The 18,409-nt window shown below is 38.1% G+C and overlaps 1 protein-coding gene and 1 long non-coding RNA gene across 2 annotated transcripts in view; one reads left to right on the top strand and one right to left on the bottom strand.

The window, feature by feature from the left end:
• Positions 1-16,994, bottom strand: part of SYNE1 (spectrin repeat containing nuclear envelope protein 1) — a 282,683-nt gene extending 265,689 nt beyond the window's left edge. The window contains exons 1-2 of the mRNA XM_052694476.1: positions 16,808-16,994; positions 8,920-9,176 (exon numbers count right to left, since the gene is read on the bottom strand). Of these exons, the coding sequence (XP_052550436.1) occupies positions 8,920-8,983 (64 nt within the window). The 5' untranslated portion in view covers positions 8,984-9,176; positions 16,808-16,994. The remainder of the gene's footprint in view (positions 1-8,919; positions 9,177-16,807) is intronic.
• The window catches only part of LOC128086262 (uncharacterized), a 144,091-nt gene that overhangs the window by 4,204 nt on the left and 121,478 nt on the right, over positions 1-18,409 (top strand). The gene's annotated exons all lie outside the window — the stretch shown is intronic.

Below are 18,409 nucleotides of genomic sequence, written 5' to 3'. Positions count from 1 at the left end.
TTTTTTTCAAAATACTTATGTTTAAAAGAACTCTTCCCCCTCCTCTTTTTTTATTTTATTTATTTTTTCTCTTAAACCACTACACAATGTTTTGCCTTACTTTGATATATCGGCTTGGCCCAATATTTTCCTGAATACAGTGATCTGATATGTGAGATATTTTTTCCACTCCATGACCGGAAAGCTAACAAGTAATACTCTTCAACTACTGTTGCTGTAATAGTTCATTCCCCTCACCTTATGGAAAGAAGATTTTTCCTTTGTTATAATGAGCTTAAGATAAAACCTTTATAGAACAGCTGCTGCATTCACAAGGTCTGGAAGCTTGCTTTCTCACAAGCAGCTTTCTTGCAATAGCACCTCAAGTCAAGATGCCCACACTGACATATGTTCCTTGATATCAGAGCAGGTGAAGCTGCACCTCCCTGAGTATACCAATGGCAACATCCAAGCATCCTATGCGATCTTGACGTATTATTTTTGGTCTGTGTGAGTAACCTACATAAAGCAAAGATACTGTGTATCACATTTGTACAGATTCCTCTAAGGAGATGATGGATTTTCCCTGGGAATTCTACTGGCATAAAGAGAAATTCTGTGATCTGAGTAACACAGATGTAACCCTCATTCTGCTGCAATGTCCACATAGATACAAGTTGTTACTAAGTGTTGTTACTAAGTGCTCCAGATACATGTAGTATCCAGGTGAATATGGCAGTCTTCAGCTTGGAGATTCACAGGTTTTGCAGGTTTATCACAAGCAGTGGCACAGTGTAATAATGAGATTACATAGACTCCCCACAGACACTTAAACCAATGTGCATCAATGAAGGCATAATCCTCTTAAAAACACTGAAGAGTAGGTAACAAATGCTGAAATGCAATTGCATAATATCTAGTAGAATTCTAATAAAGGAAGTTGCACATTTTTTTCCCTCTTTAAGACATTATTTATATTCATATTAATGTTCAGAATGAATCTCCCATATTTCACTATGCTATGTGATAATGACTGTGACTCTTTAGCAGTGGGAGCATTAGAGACAGGGCTTTAGTGGAGAGCTAGGCATGATATGGTGGCTTGACCTCCAGGTGGGATGGGCCATATCTGGGCCAGAGCTCAGAAGGAGCTTCTCTTAGTGTGTAGCAACTCAGCATTAATCCATTTTTCCATATTCACCTGCATGTTACTCGACCTGAAATGCTGTAATGCTTTCCCACTAGATCCCAGATAGTTCTGCTATGGAATCAAAATGTGCAGTGCCTACAGTAAAACAGGATCTGTTTCATAGACAGCATGGGGGTTAGCCTTTACAATTAACCCTACTTCATTCACACACACATTCTGAAAAATAAATGGTACATGGATAAGCCCTAAATTAAAGTCTATTAATAAATGAGGAAAAGAAAAAAAAAAAAAAAAAAAAAAAAAAAAAAACAAGTATTGACCTAAAAAAAAAAAAAAAAAGCAACCAGAATTTAAATCAAAATACTAGCTCTGTAAATAAGTAATAAAATATAAAGTAATATAAAGTAATAAAATATAAAATGTTTGAAATATATTAGAAGTGAGTGTACAGAGTCTTAGTTTAGCTTGAGAAGTAATTTCCAAATGACTAGGGTGGTTTTTTTCCTTTAAGTTTTGTTGTTGTTGCTTGTTGTTGCTTGTTGTTGCTGCTTTTTTTTTCCCTTCTCTAAATGGAGTTCTGTATTCTTAATAGGTTGTTGACACTTCCCTCATCTGGCTCTCTCATTTTAGATGAAAGGCAGAACATATTGCCTGTTTTCATGCTCATGATAATAGACTATTCACATGGACACGTACAATTGCCATCTAAAACTCAGTGCAAATCTAAAATTAGAAGTCTGTGATATGACTCACAAGGAGAAGCTTTGTGACAGAAACGAAGATATTTTTAAGCAAATGGAATCTAAAGTACAAAATAAAAACTGCCAACTAGAAATAGCCTATAGAATAAATTGCTAGGTGTTATTTTTGTGTTTTAGCTACTAGCAAGTAAGCTTTCTGATTATCATCATCTTCATAATTAAAGGTGGTAAAGTCTTGATTTATACAAAAAAATAAAACAGGATTACAGGAAATAATTAGAGCATTCTCATTTTAAATACTTTTCCTTTACACTACAGAATTCTTTATGGGAACATAGAATGTTCTCAGCCCAATACTACTACTAAAATAACCATCTGTCTAGCAAACTGTCAGAGAAGAGAGGGACCTTGCAAAAGTGCTCATCACTATAATATTTTTCTTCTCAAAATCTTTATCTTCACTAAGCCTTCAAAACTGACATATAGTAACAAATCTGGCAGATGTTATTTTAAGATAAAATCTTGCAACTGAAAACAATTTCTTACCTCAGATTGGGATTTATCACAACTAGCTTCCAACAGCTGTAGCACAGATGCCTACATCTGAACTTGTCAAAGAAGACTGAGAAGAGTAGAGCTGGTGCAGACAAATTTGTTTAAAACACAATTTCTCTGACATATTTTGGATCTGTTCTTCAAGATAGGAGGAATTGTCAATGAAAAAGCACCATCTTTAACCACTGTTTATAGAGCAAATCTTCCAAGGAGGATTTCTCCTCTAGTTTTGCCCCTCAATTTTTATCTAGTGAATCCTGTCTGAAGAGAAGAACTACAGTTTTTGAACTACACTCTTCGACAAAAAATGTGGAAGCCCTCTCAATGTACAACACTAAAACATCAAACTTTTTCCTACACTAAATATGCAATTTATCCCAGATGGGAATCGAAAAAATGCACTAATTTTTCTGAAAAAGTAATACAGTAACAAATATTTGCTCGCTATCTTCATCCTGTGTGTGATCTTCAGAGCTTTGTATCCTGGCTAGCCATCCACAATGAGAAAGAAACAAAAACAGGAGTACAGTGCACTAAAACAAATGCTGCATTACACAGACTGCCCCAGGACTGTATTTTTATTGAGGAGAATACAGAATGAAAGTCAATTGCAGTAAAAAAAAAAAAAAAACAAAAAAAAACACACCATATTATTCCTTTCACTGTGATATTTACTACTATGAGAAAACATTACAGGACAACACGATATCTAGAATTCCTTTCCTTCTTTAGTCACTTATGCTACTAGTTAATCATTTAGTTAAACATGCCCATATTTTTCTGAAATATCTACAGCTAGTTCAGAATTTCTCTGGGAACAATACATCAGGTTATTACTACGAGATACATGGGTCAGAAAAGACATGAAGTGGATACCCACATGATTTGTTTGCACATGCATAAACCAGAATTAAATACTTCCTGCCACAGTGATTTCATAGCTAGCCTTAATGAGATTCCTTATCCATTGTTAACTAATATTTAACCTGCATATCTCTGGCTGCTCACATTACATGAGTCTAACTCACATAATTTTGTCTTAGTAAATGAAAACATGATTTTTTTTTTTGTTTTTTTTTTTCTGTCTAACCCTTAACAGTTTTACTTGTACCTGCAGTTTTTCCATGTCTTAAACTTCACTCATAAAGCTCATTTTGCTATGAAATAAAATTAACTTACATTTTCAAAAAAAAAAAAAAAAAAAAAAAAAAAGTTTGGCTGACTCCTAGTTTATACGTAATCTATAATGCCATTTAGATTCCTAAGTTGTCATTTAGACTTACTTGGCATTCCACTCATATAGATGACAGAGCAAAAAGAGTCAAAAAGTACTCACTTCCCATTAGCCTACTGTCAGTGTGTAGTTAATGGCTTTAGTTCCAAGACTTGCTCACATGAGAGAATAATAATTACTTTACATCGTCATTTTTTGTGACTCAAAAATCTTCTAAATCTCAAGGCATTTGCAGAAATATAGGTGGGCCAATTAAGCGTGTGAAGAATTGCAAAGGAACAGCAGCAGTGGAAACATGTGGAACCACCATATGTCAGCAAACTGGACAGAAATTTTAACTAGGAAAGTATTTGTGATGTGAGGGTAAAACTCTACTGCTTAACTTGTGCACATTCCAATCCTGACTAGGAACATACTTTCAATATTGCATTTAAAAATGCAATGTTCCATTTTGAGTGACGAATGCAAAAGGGAGGTGCCACCAGGTGCTCACCCAACCTTTACAAACCATCTGTCTTTTTCATCTGGTTCCGATTTAAGAGAAGCAGCACTGCTGGAAAGAAAATTGGAAATATGCCTGCAGCAAAGCAAGCTAGCTTTCAGTAGTGGGTATCTGTTAAATCAGCTTAGCTTAATGTTGAACTGCAGTTCTTGGCACTGTTTACTTATATAGAAAACAACCAGAGAGAAAGGCTGATGAAAGTACTTATTAACAAAGTACTTATCAGCTAAAAGAAAAAAAAAAAAATCTAGCACATGACTAATGGCTACTACTACAACAGAATGGAAAAGATGCTAGGCTGTGAAAGGAAGGAAAATAAATAGAAGAACTGAAAACCCCAAACAGATCCAGCATTCTATGAATAGCGTGACCAGAAGGACAGCATTAAAATTAAACTACAGATAATATTTACTTGTAGATAAATTCAAATAAAATGATGGAATTTTAAGCTAATTCAACCCATGTTAAATTTCTCAGGAGAGTTATGAAGGTTACTAGAGCAACTGTGGCTACTTTCCATCACAGCTGGCCTTCATGAATGGCCAAGTTTCTTTCTTTCCCAATGTCTTTTTCAGCATTATAAAGTCTCTCTGCAGGGCTTTTACAAAAGCACAACACTGCTCTGAGCCCAAATGAGCTTGGGTCTTACCAGAACAGTAGCGCAGCCCAGAAGTAAACAGAAGATTGAGAATATTATTTAAGGTTTCATGCCATTTGCAAGATATACAAAACGTATCTTATAATAGAATATTGTTTTAATTGCTGTACATTGTACACCATAGAAATGGTTTTATTGAATGAGATTCAAATCAAAAAAGTATCGGTGATACCAGAGCAATTTAATTTGGGTGTCTTATAAATTAGCATTACAATGCAGGCTGAATTTTAGCAATCCACAAAAATGTCCTGTTTGACTAAATGACGAACACAATGCCACTCAGAAACATCTCTCTCTTACATAGACTACTAAATGAAAAATTGGAATAAAAGGAGGAAGAGAAAAGTGGGAAGGAGAAATGCCTTCTGTAGTAGTACGATATAGTGACTCTTCTGCTATCATCCTACAAGCCAGCAAGAGGAGGCCAACGTATGAGACACATTGTCTGGAAGAATGGGACCCTATCTTTTTTCCTTCAGAAAACAGTATGACTGCAGTTTGTCTGTGAGTGAACTACTTAAGGAAAATACATTATCTTGATGCCAGACGTCACAAAGCTTTTACTAGCTTGTTTTCTAGCACTGCCTGCTTTGATTTTTGTAGCTACTAAAAGCGTTATAAGAATCTTTAATGTATGACTATGTATAACGTGTGAGAAGCTGGCACTCCCCCTAGACAAAGAAGAAGACCCTTTGTGACATTTTACTTGTCTGTGGCATTTACTCCTTTGAATAACCCTGAAGAATTCCAGGAATGTGACTTCAATTGATGTTGTATACCAGTTCTGCTCAGGCATTGTGAGGGTTTTTGTAATGTGAAAAAGTAAAGTAAGAAGCAAAAGGTACGGTAGGAATCCTTAAGATTGTGTTAGCAAGGAATAAATTATGCAAAGACACTAAAGGATGTCATCAATTTACTCTGTAGTACCTCAAATATGAGATTCTTCACATATAAACTGCAATCAAAAGTTCACATATCTCCACTGTTAATTCTCTTAACAGCTACACTTGCAGGGCAGACCACTAGAGCCAGCACTGAGGAAAGGGTAAGCAGTACACAGAGGTAGAAAGATGTCACTCTCCCCAAAGTGTACTTGAATAGTACAGAATAATAAAGAATGATATGGAAGCAACTATGTATGTTACTAGTTGTGGTTAACCAATTGTGATACAGTCATTCTTCAATACAGCTGTTGCTTATTACATATATGTCATAAAATTCCCAGAATAAAAAATATTCTGGGATGGATATGTTTCAAAAATGTCTTCATTAATCCAGATGCCCATGACAGGGTATAGCACAGCTCCTGGAGATGCCTTTCTCTCCTCAGACTGCAGAATGACCTATAACAAATAGCCCTATGTGACATTTTTTATTAGAGTGACAGGGATGATGAAATTAGAAAATATAAATCTTACTCAGTGTCCACCTCTCTCCTCAGCTTATAAAACTTGGTTTAAAGGACTAGGTCCACCATTCTCCCAGGTAAGAAACTGCAAAACTGTGGCCGATATTTGCATGTGCACAAGTATATGACATGTTGCTACATGCTTGCTCCTTAACATGCAGCACATCTTCATGACTGTTTGTCCCATGTGATATTGTGGGGAAAAAAAAAAAAAATTACACTTGTTACATCATAATAAATTAAAAAAAAAAAAAAAAATCAACAGCTGATTTTACATTTATCTTTTGACAGTTTTTAGGAAAATGGATACAGTTCTATTCACACACAACGTATTTTCTTGAGACTTCAAAACTGGTGTTGAGAATCTCAGTGATGAGAAGCATTTTTCTGGCCTTTTCTACACCTCCCACCACAAAAAAATCATTGGAAATTTGCGAAGTGAATATGAGACAATAATGTGGAGTGAGGACCAAGACTTGCTTTATCTCCTTCCCTCAATCCCAATGACTTTCCAGTACTGACATCCTACAGCATCCTCCAACAATATCATACAAGGAATCTCCCCTGACTTGCTCATAGCCAGGTACAAAAGCAGGCACTGTACATCCAAACTGTGGCTCTGCACTGACAGAGGCCCCACCAAAGCATTTGTCACACCGTGAATACTGTCAAGTCCACTGTGGTCTGGCGCTAAGTGTCATGTTCCAACCACACAGACACTGGGATGCCATGCAAACATGCCATGAAATCTCTTCCTGTTCCTAAGTCCATTCCTGCTCCTGTTTCAGTTGATTACAGTTTCTGAAAGGTAGAGTAATCTTAACACAAAAGAGCTAAAGTAGTCACACTGCTGACTGTCTGCTCATCCATAATGCAGAAACATAAACTAAAAAAAGACTTAGGCTCCAAGCACTCCAGCCTTGGCAAAGCAAAACATTGTTGAAGTAGTGCTTCTGCAGCAAAACCCAGATCACAGCAATACAAACCTGAATCAATTTTTTCTGAGGAGCAAAGAATCCAGTAAGAACAATGACTTCAAACTAACATACAATGACAAGTATGTTTTTAGTTTCATGTGTTTTCTTCTAAGTGACCTTCAAAAGTCATTTACTTTTGCTTCATGCCCAAAAACAATAACCAAAACTATTCTGAATCTGATAACAGATTTCAATATAACAAAATATACTGAAAAAAGAAAAATGATTAAATAACAAAAAAACCAACAAGACAAATAAACAAAACAGTCATTTCATCACTAACAACTTTTTAGATATTTAGAAAAAATAGTAAAAAGTAATTTGACAATTAACAGTCCACGTGATTTTTAATGTTCCTGTAGAATCCTCTTGATTCATTGCTTCAGAGTACCAGCCTGGATGAATTCCCCAGAACACCCTGTCCTTTTCGCTTACAATTTGTCTTTATAAACTTAAAGTATCTCTGTTATTTTACTCAAATTGTTGACAGTTCTATAATAATTTCTTTCTTCAAATCTTTTTTTCCTCACCCTCAAGAAATCCTTATTAAGAACCTGCCGTGTATGTGTATACACAAAATGAGACTCCCATCTGTTCTGTGACCCAAGTTGTCTCATTTTTTTCTTGTGCATATTTGCATCTGCCTTGAGCGTCTAGCCCTAACATTTAAACTACAAATTCTCTAGGCAGGGAATATTTGTTTATTCTACATTTGTGGGCACTTTGAACAACAATTATTCAAGATTTCAGCCTAAGAAATAGCAGAGAAATAAAAATACGGGGAAAATAAGTAATCACAAAAAAATCATGAGGCAGAAGTATGTATTTTGGAGTTGGAGAAGTGCTTTACCCAGCCTAGACAGGACAAAATTTGTATCCTCATTTATTCTCATGTTTCTCTACTGAGACTACACAGAAATCATGCATGCTAGTTGCATCTGGTGACCAGGAAGAAAGTTCAGAAGTCTCATCACATAAGAAAAACAATAAATGAAAGGAAAACTATGGGAAAATAAAGTTTCCAGGTATAGAAGATGAAGAAGAAGGTAGTAGCTTCAGTGATTAATGGTTAAGTTTGAAATTAAACAGAAAATAAGCTCTACTCAGCGCTGACGATAGAGGTAGTGACCAGAAATAAATGAACAAAAGCAGGAGTTCTGAATACAAAATTTTAACTGCAGCATTCATGTATAACTTTGAAAAATTAAGATAGTAACCTCATAAAAATAAGAAAATAAAAAATAATGAATATTCAACGCAATATCTTGTAATAAGATATTTTAAACATCACTAGTTCAGTGTCAATAATTAGCTCATTAAGTTATGAATTCTTCAATACTTAATAACACAATGAGAACTGGTTCTTTTTTGGAGAAAGGAAGTAATACTAGCAAAAATACTAGTTTATTGTAAAGACTGTACACATAGACTTCATAATTGAGAAAAAGAGATATGTTTTCTGTTCTCTTCTCCATGAGAAAATTGATGTACAACCTGCTCTTACAGCAGAAACAGCATTAGAGTCTGACCCTATGAATTCAGGCTCATAGTAATACTGGCTTTTAAACATTACAATGAATTATGTGCCAGATAACTCAATCAGAATTTTTCAGATACACTGTAAGTATTTTCTGATAGATAAGTTTAGAAGAGCTACTAAATTTCATAATCAAACACTGTCCTGACTGTGTAAAGAGTAGGAACCTCAATTTATAAATGAATAAACAAAAGCAAAAGCCAGAGACCATCTCTTACCTTGAAGCCGTTGCATGACATTAGCAATGTCCCTAGATCTTGCCACGAGCCGGGATGAGGCCATGATCTCTTTGCAGCAAGTCACCCTCCACAGACAGATCCAAGCCACCAGCCTTGGTGAGGTGCCAACCTCCAAGTGCCCCCTTCCAGCATTCAGCCTCAGCACAACCAGCCTGGACAAGTTACAGCTACCTCTGGCCCACACAAGAACTCACAGGGTCTGGCAGCAGTACTGTCCTTGCAAGCAACTCCAGCACCTGGAAAAGAGAGTACGAAGGTCCAGAACGAACTTTAACTTCTGTGAAATGAAGTCTTGAGAGCTATTTTAACAGGAGTGGTGTGTCTTGCACATACATTATGCTCCAGCCAGAGACACAATTAATGCTGAAAGCTTGTTTGGCAATCACCCATGGAATAAAACAGCAAAAGCAAATCATTAAAAACAATTGGCAGTGCACCAGATATCAATGCTTTCACAAGGGTGCTTATGGATACCTTTTAGAAACAGAGATAACATTGTACATATTAAAAGTAATACTATACTATTTCTTAATGTAAATAATATTATGTATGAAGAAGGAAAAATGAAATCACTTGTAAAATCCAATAGGTGTATTCCATCATGTTATAAAGGAACATGCAATAGTAACTCACTGATCACGACAAATTATAATACTACTGGACTGTGTACTCTAATCTGAAGTGTTGAGGTTCCCATACTTTACTATTAAATAAAATCATATTTACATTCTCTTTTATGTCATATGGCAATCTTGTTCTAAGTGTTATTTAGCACTGAAGGCTCTGAACTACTACACAAGCTTAGAACAAATGTAACTACAAGACTTACATGATGATAAACCCATTCTAAAAAAAAAACAAAAAAAAAAAAACAAAAAAAACAAACAAACAAAAAAAAAACACACCATATTCAATTCTACAGCAAATGTTATCAAATAATTTCCTGTTTTCTGAGAGGCCAGTACATGTTGTAGAAATGGATACCTAGTTCTCTATTAGTGAAGAACTGGGCATACAGACAAAAAGAACAGCACTTATACTATACAACCTGGCCTCACCCCAAATTCAAGGTGATAAGAAGTTGATCCAGAGCTACAAATGGGGTCACAGGCATTGTGCACTGTCCCCTTCTCCTGGCACAAAGGTCTGCCACAGCACACAGTTCCCTGCATACAGAAGGCAGAGAAGCCTTCAGACTGTGCTGCTTTAGTCAGCAGTCTGTTGAGTCCCTCTGAATGGCCCCAAAGGAACCGCATCAACATGTAAGGCCTGTCAGAGGAAACCACATTTAGACATTTCTTTTTCTGGCCCTTCCACCCCTGCCTGATCTAAAGAACTCCCTGTTTTCTCTATCACTACAGAATTTATGAGATGTTTACCTTGTATTTTAGATGTGAAAGTGCAGCTCAGCAGACCTAAGCTAACCTTAAATCAGAGGGGATGCAAAAGACACACAGCTGCCAAACCAAAGCTCAACAGAGATTGTGAATGCTATTCAACAACAGTACCAGGATATCAGCTTTTTATTGTCTAAATATCCACTCATCAGCTGATGTAAATCAGTTGTAAACGAAACAATTTAGAGAAGCTGTGGAAAACACTGACCCAACTCCAAGTTAAATGTGTCTGAGAAATTGCAATGAAGATATATGTTTAACCTTTTCACGTAGTAGGCTGAGTCACTGTGCAAGGATAAATGGCAGACTGGTAGTCTAGCTGATATTAAATACTAGATGCTGTAAAATAAAAATTTGTGGTTCTAACTACAATTCTCTAATCAAAAATTCCTTTGCAAGCAGAGGGAATTAATTCATTTAAAGAAGGAACTCAATTACTCCATAGAAGAAAGACTTTTACGTGTACTCACAAGTTACTTCTGTGGGCAGAAAGTCACAGCTAAGATCACATGAGACAAATACATAAAGCAAAGCTTCATGCAGCCTTTTCACCTGTCTAGCCAACTCCAAAAGCTTCAAAGAGCAAAAAGACCTACTTGCATAGTCAGCTTTTCAGTGAAATACAGAGGAAAAGTTTTTTTTGGACTTCTACAAATAATTAATGCTATCATCAAAATATATTTTATTTCCAACAGAAAAAAATATGTTTTTCAGATCTGTAAATCTTAACATACCTATAACAGAAAATGTACTCATGGCTTTTACATGAAATCTTTTTTGATAAGAGGATTTTTTTTATTTTAGTACCAGACACAAATATGTATTTTCAAACAGATATGCTCTCAAAATGCACATTTTAAGATGTAGCTGATATAACATAAATCTTAGCCTTAAGTAGACCTGAAGGACCATGTAAACTATTCCCCGTGTTAGCATGGAACATGTGTGTATTACTTATTTTTAATATTTAATTGTTAGGTTTGAACATTCAGAGAATGAACATACAAGACTGAAAAGGAGAAATTTTAATTGTGCTTGTCATTTATCTGTAGTTAATGGATAAAGTCACACTGACACCATTCTCCTGCATGAATACCTTCATAGTGTGACTTTAGATGAAAAGAGGCAATATGAAATTTTTTTCTTATATGGTATGGCAATATTGATTTTTAAATTATCTGTATTGTATTTTTTTTTTTTTTTATCTTCAACTTTCAGAAAAGAATAATGTCTCTTCTATGGAAGATGTAAGAAAAACACTAGATCTATTATGGATTCCAAGTAGCTGGTTTAATTCTCTTCTTTCTAATGTGCTTTAGAATGCTCTGAACAATCTGAAATTAAATAAGAGAATATATTTTCCCTTATTGTTAAACCTAGAGCACCACTGGAAAGAAAATGTCTTATTTTTGTCTTTAAGTTCTTAGAGTGTATAAAGCATGTCAGTGGAAAGCACTGTGTGCCAGTACCATGGTTCCAGAAAACCAAGGGGATATTTGAGAAGACCGTTTATTAGATATCTATTAATGGCAATAAGCCTACCATAAATAAGTGTAAAAAAATTATCAGATTCCTTCATATCAGCAGAAATTGCAGATTTCCAGTACACCAGTCTGATGCCACATGTAGTAACCTGAGGGAGATTCCTCCTCTGTGAAGGCATGGATTATCTCCACTGGGAGTCTCCCAGGAAAAGGAGAGCAATGAGCCAGCGATTTAGAAATTCAAGCTGTGAAAGAGAGTTGGGAAGGCACAGCTACAAAGAGATATTTACTGGAAGTGTATTTGTTCCTCAAAGAATGAATTTCAAATACAGATCTCAAATAGTGAGTTACACCTGAAAACAGAGCTTTAGATTTCTATGATATCCAATTATAGGAGCAGAGGGCAAGCCAACGAAGAGGGAAGAAAAAGTAAATATATTGGTGAAAGAAAGAAAATCCCGGGTCCCAGCAGACTGTTTCTTGCCTGTCTAAAAGTATAGATTGTATCAAGACTAGATTTGAGAAGATAAAAAACAGACTAGTAAATGCAAGAAAGTACTGCAGCTAGAAGTCATTGTTACACAGATACAAGAAATGCAGTGGAATAACTGGAATAACTATGGCACAAGAATTGAACAAAATCTTAGGAAAGACAGAGGCAAGGCTGATTGTTAAAGCAGCACTACATGTTAAAGAGGCACACTTCACTGCTGAAAGAAACTGTGGTATAGAATTGATCAAGTCAAAAATCATTTCTAGGAAAGGACCATAGAATCACAGAGTGGCTTGGTTTGTAGGAATCTTGAAGTTCATTTAATTTGAACCTCTCTGTCATGGACAGGATGCTTCCCACTGTACCAGGTTGCTCAAAGCCTCATCCAGCTTGGCTTTGAACACCTCCAAGACTGTCATACACATAGATCCTCTGGGCATCTTGTTCCACTGCCTCACCAGTGCTTACTGTTGTAGTGCTATAAGCCCATAGGTTCCATTTTCAGAAACCTCAGAGGTCTTTGCAATGCTGCCAGCATCATAAATGCTACTGAAGGTGATGTGATTCTCTGAGGGAGCAGTGACCCTCATACTAATCAAGAATAAAAGATTTACATAAAGGTAGGAACTAGTATCTTCTGAAGGTCATAAATGCAGGTTTCTACACCAAACAATCATAGAACCAGCTAATTTATTTACAATATCTACAATAAGAAGGAAGAAATAAAAGGTGACAGGTGAAGAGCTCTGACACAGTGTGTTGTCTATGAGACTGAAGGGAGACTTGCTGAAAGTCCATCTGAGTAAGACTAAGAAAGTATGGACAGGAAACAAAATGCCTTGGCCAGACAAGTAAAAAGAAAGTAGAAAATAAGATCAAGTTAAGACAGAAGCATAGCAGAATTAGAAACAGCACCATTTGAAACAAAATCAAAGCTAAAAGTGGAAGAATTTGATAAACTTCATCCTGGAATACTGAAAATCTGTGAATGTGAATTAAGAACTCAATTGTAAACATATTTGAATGCATCTGTCAAGGAGGAAGTGGCCCCTACTGGATATACTCAAATTAGAAGCTAGGATGAAAATGTGGATTAGAGTGGTTCAAAATGATACTCACGCCATCTTTAAAAAATATTGATAATAAATAAATGAAGAATGGTAACTTGTCACTGTTCTTTCAGTCTAACAGTCACTTTGGTAATTGTTATAGGGGATTGAATTGCTTATTTGGAGTTGTTCATTTCAGTATTGTACAGTATCACAAATCGGCATACTGGAACCTTACCAAGTTCAATGGGATATAACTAAGCACCATGTAAGAGATCATGGAAAAATGTAATTTTGGCTCTGAAAGGTGTTTTTGATAGGATGGTCTCCAAATCCCAACACTGTCACTTTGTGCTTCCTTTCTCTACTGCATGGATTGCTTTTGAAAAAGGGTGGAAGAGACAGATTACAACCTTCAACAAAGAGCACACTGAAATAGGAACAGTGAAACATGTTCTCACTGACCATCCAACCACAAACTTACTTGATACACAGTAGTTACTTGGAGGTTTGTAACATACATTCAAATTTGCTTTTCTAGGAAGAAAAAAACCCACAACATTTAAACACCTTCCAGATCTCTAGATTATTTCAGTTCCTCTAGCTTTAGCTTTGTTTGGCACAGAACATAATTCTTCATTTTGCAGAAAGTCTGCACCAGTAACTAATATGGAAAATTAAATGATATATAAATCTGCGGCGTATGTCATAAACAACTTTCCTGTTCTTTACATATAATTAGGCTGAGGTTTAAAAATGATCCTTAGAACCCCTATCACTCACACAGCTGTGTACATGCCTGCATTTCAGCAAGTGAGCTTTTTAATTTCACTTTCAATTATGTTTACTGAGGAAGATGAGCAAAATTCCAGCACTACTATGAAACTCTTACTCTTGTTTTTAAAACTGTCTTTTCATCTGAACTGAGAATGCAAAGTGTTGCAGTAGAAAATAGAAGGTAGACACTTCTCTTGAGAAAAAGTTTCCAGAATATAGATTGCTAAATTCAAAGAACAAAGAAAGGTCATTCACTATCTTTTTGATATGAAAAGTTAAGCAGTGTATACTACAGTTCAGTAATTCTGCTGTTGAAATTCTGAAGGAATACATTATAGTTTATGTAGATGCTGGTAACAGCAGGAGAATGAGGATCAGTAGCTTATTACCTTCTACAAACACAGGATATAATCCTTGCCTCTAAGAGCTTACTATGTGCATAGACAAAGACACACAAAGATTAAGATCAGAGGTCACAATACATAAGCAAATAAGGCAGAGTGAAGCTAGGATATAATTCATAAGACATTTAATACTAGGAATCTGCTTCTCATATTTCTATTTTAATAGTGATATGGAATGTAGGATTCCTGTGGCTTAGTAAGACCTGTAGCCAAAGGCTTCTGCAGAGAATATATCTGTAAAACAAACAAACAAACAAAACCCCACCAAAATAGAGAACACTGAAGGACCTCAGGAAAGGGTGGTTCAAACTGAGTTTCGGATAAGCAAGTATTGATTCCTTACTATTTCTGTTCATGTCCTAAGCAAGAAAGTTTATTTGGAGTAGAATATGCGCACAAAGGACAGACACAGCTGTCATATGATTGCAAAGCAGGAAAAAAAAAAAGGTTTTCCTCATTAAATCTCTTCCTTTTAGTGAAACAAAGGTGAAAGTTCAGTTCTTTCAGAGGTAACCTGCTGCTGTTATTGTTGTGACCTCTAAGGACACACAAAAACTCTAACACTAGCCATGGTAACAAGGAAGTAGGTGAATATTTGTCCATGTTGATGTATGTACTTTTCTAATAAGTGCAACCACAACTTCAGTCTCAACTCACTTCCATTAACAACGTGTACCCAGGTGGATTAGCACAGTATCTGTGTGAACAGTGAATATACAAACGTTTCTTGGGGCTGGACCTACAGAAGCCCTGCAGACCCATGCAGAACTCAGGACTTCTCCAGAGCCCCATGCCTGGTTCAGTGCCTTACCCAGCCACATCCTCCCCAGGGCCTGGTGCTCCTATGCTCTCCCCAAGGCACTTACGTACTACCAGCTCTCCTTCCCTGAGAGCCTCAACCCATTCTGACCCCACGATGATCAAAAACAAACATTTGAACAAATAAAAAAACTCTAAGGAATAGCAATTAAAGGAAAATGAGGGACATGAAGAGATTATTACTTCTCCTTTTACATTTAAAAGGTTTGTGTAGATTCCAGTTGGCTCAGCGCAAGATGCAGCACCATGCTCCTTCTGGATAGCTCCTCTTCTCAGTTGAAACTCTTATGTTTTCAATGTTACATGCATCCCATATAAATATGGGCTCAGACCAGAAAAAAAATAAAAAGTGACTTGTTCAGCAAATCACAAAATATGCCGAGTTGGAAGGGACCCAAAAGGATCATAGAGTCTAACTCCCAGCCGCACACAAATGTTAATAGTGTATCTCATATGCCATTTTTATCCTGTAATTCATTTCAATTCACCACCTGAAGGTTAGTACAACAAACAAACAGAAACAAAACGTTTCTAACTGGCATTCGGTTACATAGCACCCCATTTTCACCTGTCTGTTGGCAATAACTTAGTATAGCTTGCTGGCATTTAAAACTTGTGGAAGTGTTAAAAGTGCACACAAAAATTGTGAAAATACTTCTCAGAATCTGGAGAAAGCCAGCAGCCCATCACCAGGAGTACAACAGAAGCTGTGCGCCTGTTAGGAGTCTTTCAACAGGCTCTGCACTTGAGAAGCACTGGCAAGCAGCCAGAAGCAGCATGTACTATTATTTCCCTAAAACCACATAAATGAAAATTCCTCACAGAGATGAGCACTGGAGGTTCCCTCAGCATCGGGTAGATAATTTACTTAGGCACTTACAAATTTGTGAAATGTAGTTTATAACAGTAGACTAGTAGTAGTCCTTAGAAGCACTCTTTCCCAGTAGGAATATGGTTGAAAATATGGTTGTCAAAGCCCCAAGCACAGCTGTGTCTGTATCAGCAGGTTTCACCTCTAGGGAGTTCCCAAACATACCAGAGAGCATATGGACACTGCATCTCTCTTGCAATGTACTCGTCCTTTCTGCACCATCATTGCTTGCAATCCAGCTTAAAAGCAGCTTCTCATGAGCTTCTGTCAATAGCCATATCTTCCCTCATTAACTATACTTTGGCCTACACTGTGTGAACACAAAACCAGCTATCTCTGTTAACACATCCATGTGCACTGCAGGAGGCAAACCTCTCCCCTCCTCCGGTGTTTTCTATTCCTAAAGGGCATAGTCCCAAAAGGGAGTTCCTTATCGACCCCAAACCACTTTGGTGCCGCGGGGGTCTCCCTCTCCCGTCCCCTCAGCACCGCATGGAGGCTGCAGCCCCCGACCGAAGCCCGCTGCCCCGGGGGGGGCCGAGCCCCGAGCCCCGGCCCCACACCGCGCCCTACCTCCGCCCGCTGCGTTTCTCCGCGCTGCTCCAGTCCGCGCCGCCCCGCGGCTCCCCAGTTACCAGCACGACGCTCCGCCCGCCCCGTCGCGAGCGAGCAGGTGCGCGGGTGCGCGGGTGGCGGGGGTGGAGGCCAAGGCGGCCGCGGGGATGCGGGGTTCAGTGCGTGTGCGGGAGTGCCGTGCCCTTGCGGCGTTTTGTGCTGTCACTTCTCCTCCTCCCCCGGGCTGCGGCCCACCCCCCCGCAGTGCTCGGAGCCCGCTGTTCTTGCTCGCATCGCAGGGGGCCCCGCCCCGCCCCGCCCGCAGCACAGCCCCGGCAGCGGCTGCCTCGGGCACTGTGCCGGGCACGGAACTGGGCACCGGCCTCCAGCCCCCGCCAGACGATCGCAAGCGTGCGCTTAGCCGTGAGCCGAAAGGACTTCCGAGAATGGCTGCAGCGGCATATGGCTGCTCTTCGCTATCTCTGCTCATAGCTGTCGCTGCTCATGTTTTTGTGGTTATTGCTACGTTACCTTGAGCTTCGGAGAGCATCATCCCCAATGTAGGCTCTGGCGCATCGTGCGTGAGGCGGGAGCTGTACAGGCAAAGTGGGACACCAGCACTTACATAACAGAGGCAGGACAGAAATACTCAGAGGGATGGCAACACTGTCGCTGCTGAGCTCTAACCAAGCTAGCTGTGCAACAGTGCATATGCCACCAGGTTAAAACGTCTCTGGTTCCTCAAAAGACATTGCAGAAACCCTACGCTTTGGCTATGCACTATATCTCCTTCATCTTTACTGTACACAGCACAGTAGAAGGGGGATTATTTTTCTTCCTAACTAATCATCTCTGCTTTGCATCATTTGGAGAGCAAAACGCTCATCTAGAGCCAAAAAGGAGAAGTTGGGAGGAAAGATGCCTGTGTACCTCTTAGTCTTCATCTTTTCTGGCTGTGCTGCAGTGGTTCTGCAACACTGGCATGCATAGTGTTTACCAAATGGATGGAAGAAATCCGAGTGAGGCAGCAGAGATTACTCAGCATCATCCCCTCCTTCAGTGCCAGTCACGTTAAGATTGGTGCTACTTGTGCGATATGAACATTTACACTTGTGGCACTTATCCCGACACAATGCGCAGTCACAGATCACACATTTGGAGTCAGGTTGTTAGTAGAAATAGCAAGAGCTACAGTAAGAACTCTTGTGAATCAGGGATGTACATATCTAGGTCACCTCCAGTCATCCACAAAAATCCTCTCTTCCTGACAATGAGTGTATCCAGGCATATTGGCCCTTAAATTATTCTTGTTTTTTTTTTCAGTTGGTAGTGCTGGTGGTTTTTCGCTTGTTTGCTTACAAAGATTTTTTCTTATCTCTACTGATTTTCTTTCTTCATCTTTCCCCATGTCAGTTGCAGCATTGAAGCAAAGAAAGTAGATGCTGACATGCCTCTGAGTTTCCCCTTTCTGCTCACACCTCTTTGCTGAGTAAATTCCTCATTTTTCTCTCTTTCAGAAAATGTCATTTTATTTTAGCTTCTTAGCTTAAGGGAATCAGTATTGACATGAGAAAGAACATATTTTTCATGACTAAAGTTTAGGGTTGTTTTAATAGTAAT

The sequence above is a fragment of the Tympanuchus pallidicinctus genome, unplaced genomic scaffold (genome assembly GCF_026119805.1).
Source record: "Tympanuchus pallidicinctus isolate F22 unplaced genomic scaffold, pur_lepc_1.0 scaffold1, whole genome shotgun sequence".
Taxonomy (NCBI): Eukaryota; Metazoa; Chordata; class Aves; order Galliformes; family Phasianidae; genus Tympanuchus; species Tympanuchus pallidicinctus.
The sequence above is the reverse complement of the archived record's forward strand: the minus strand, read 5'-3'. Positions and strand labels throughout refer to the sequence as shown.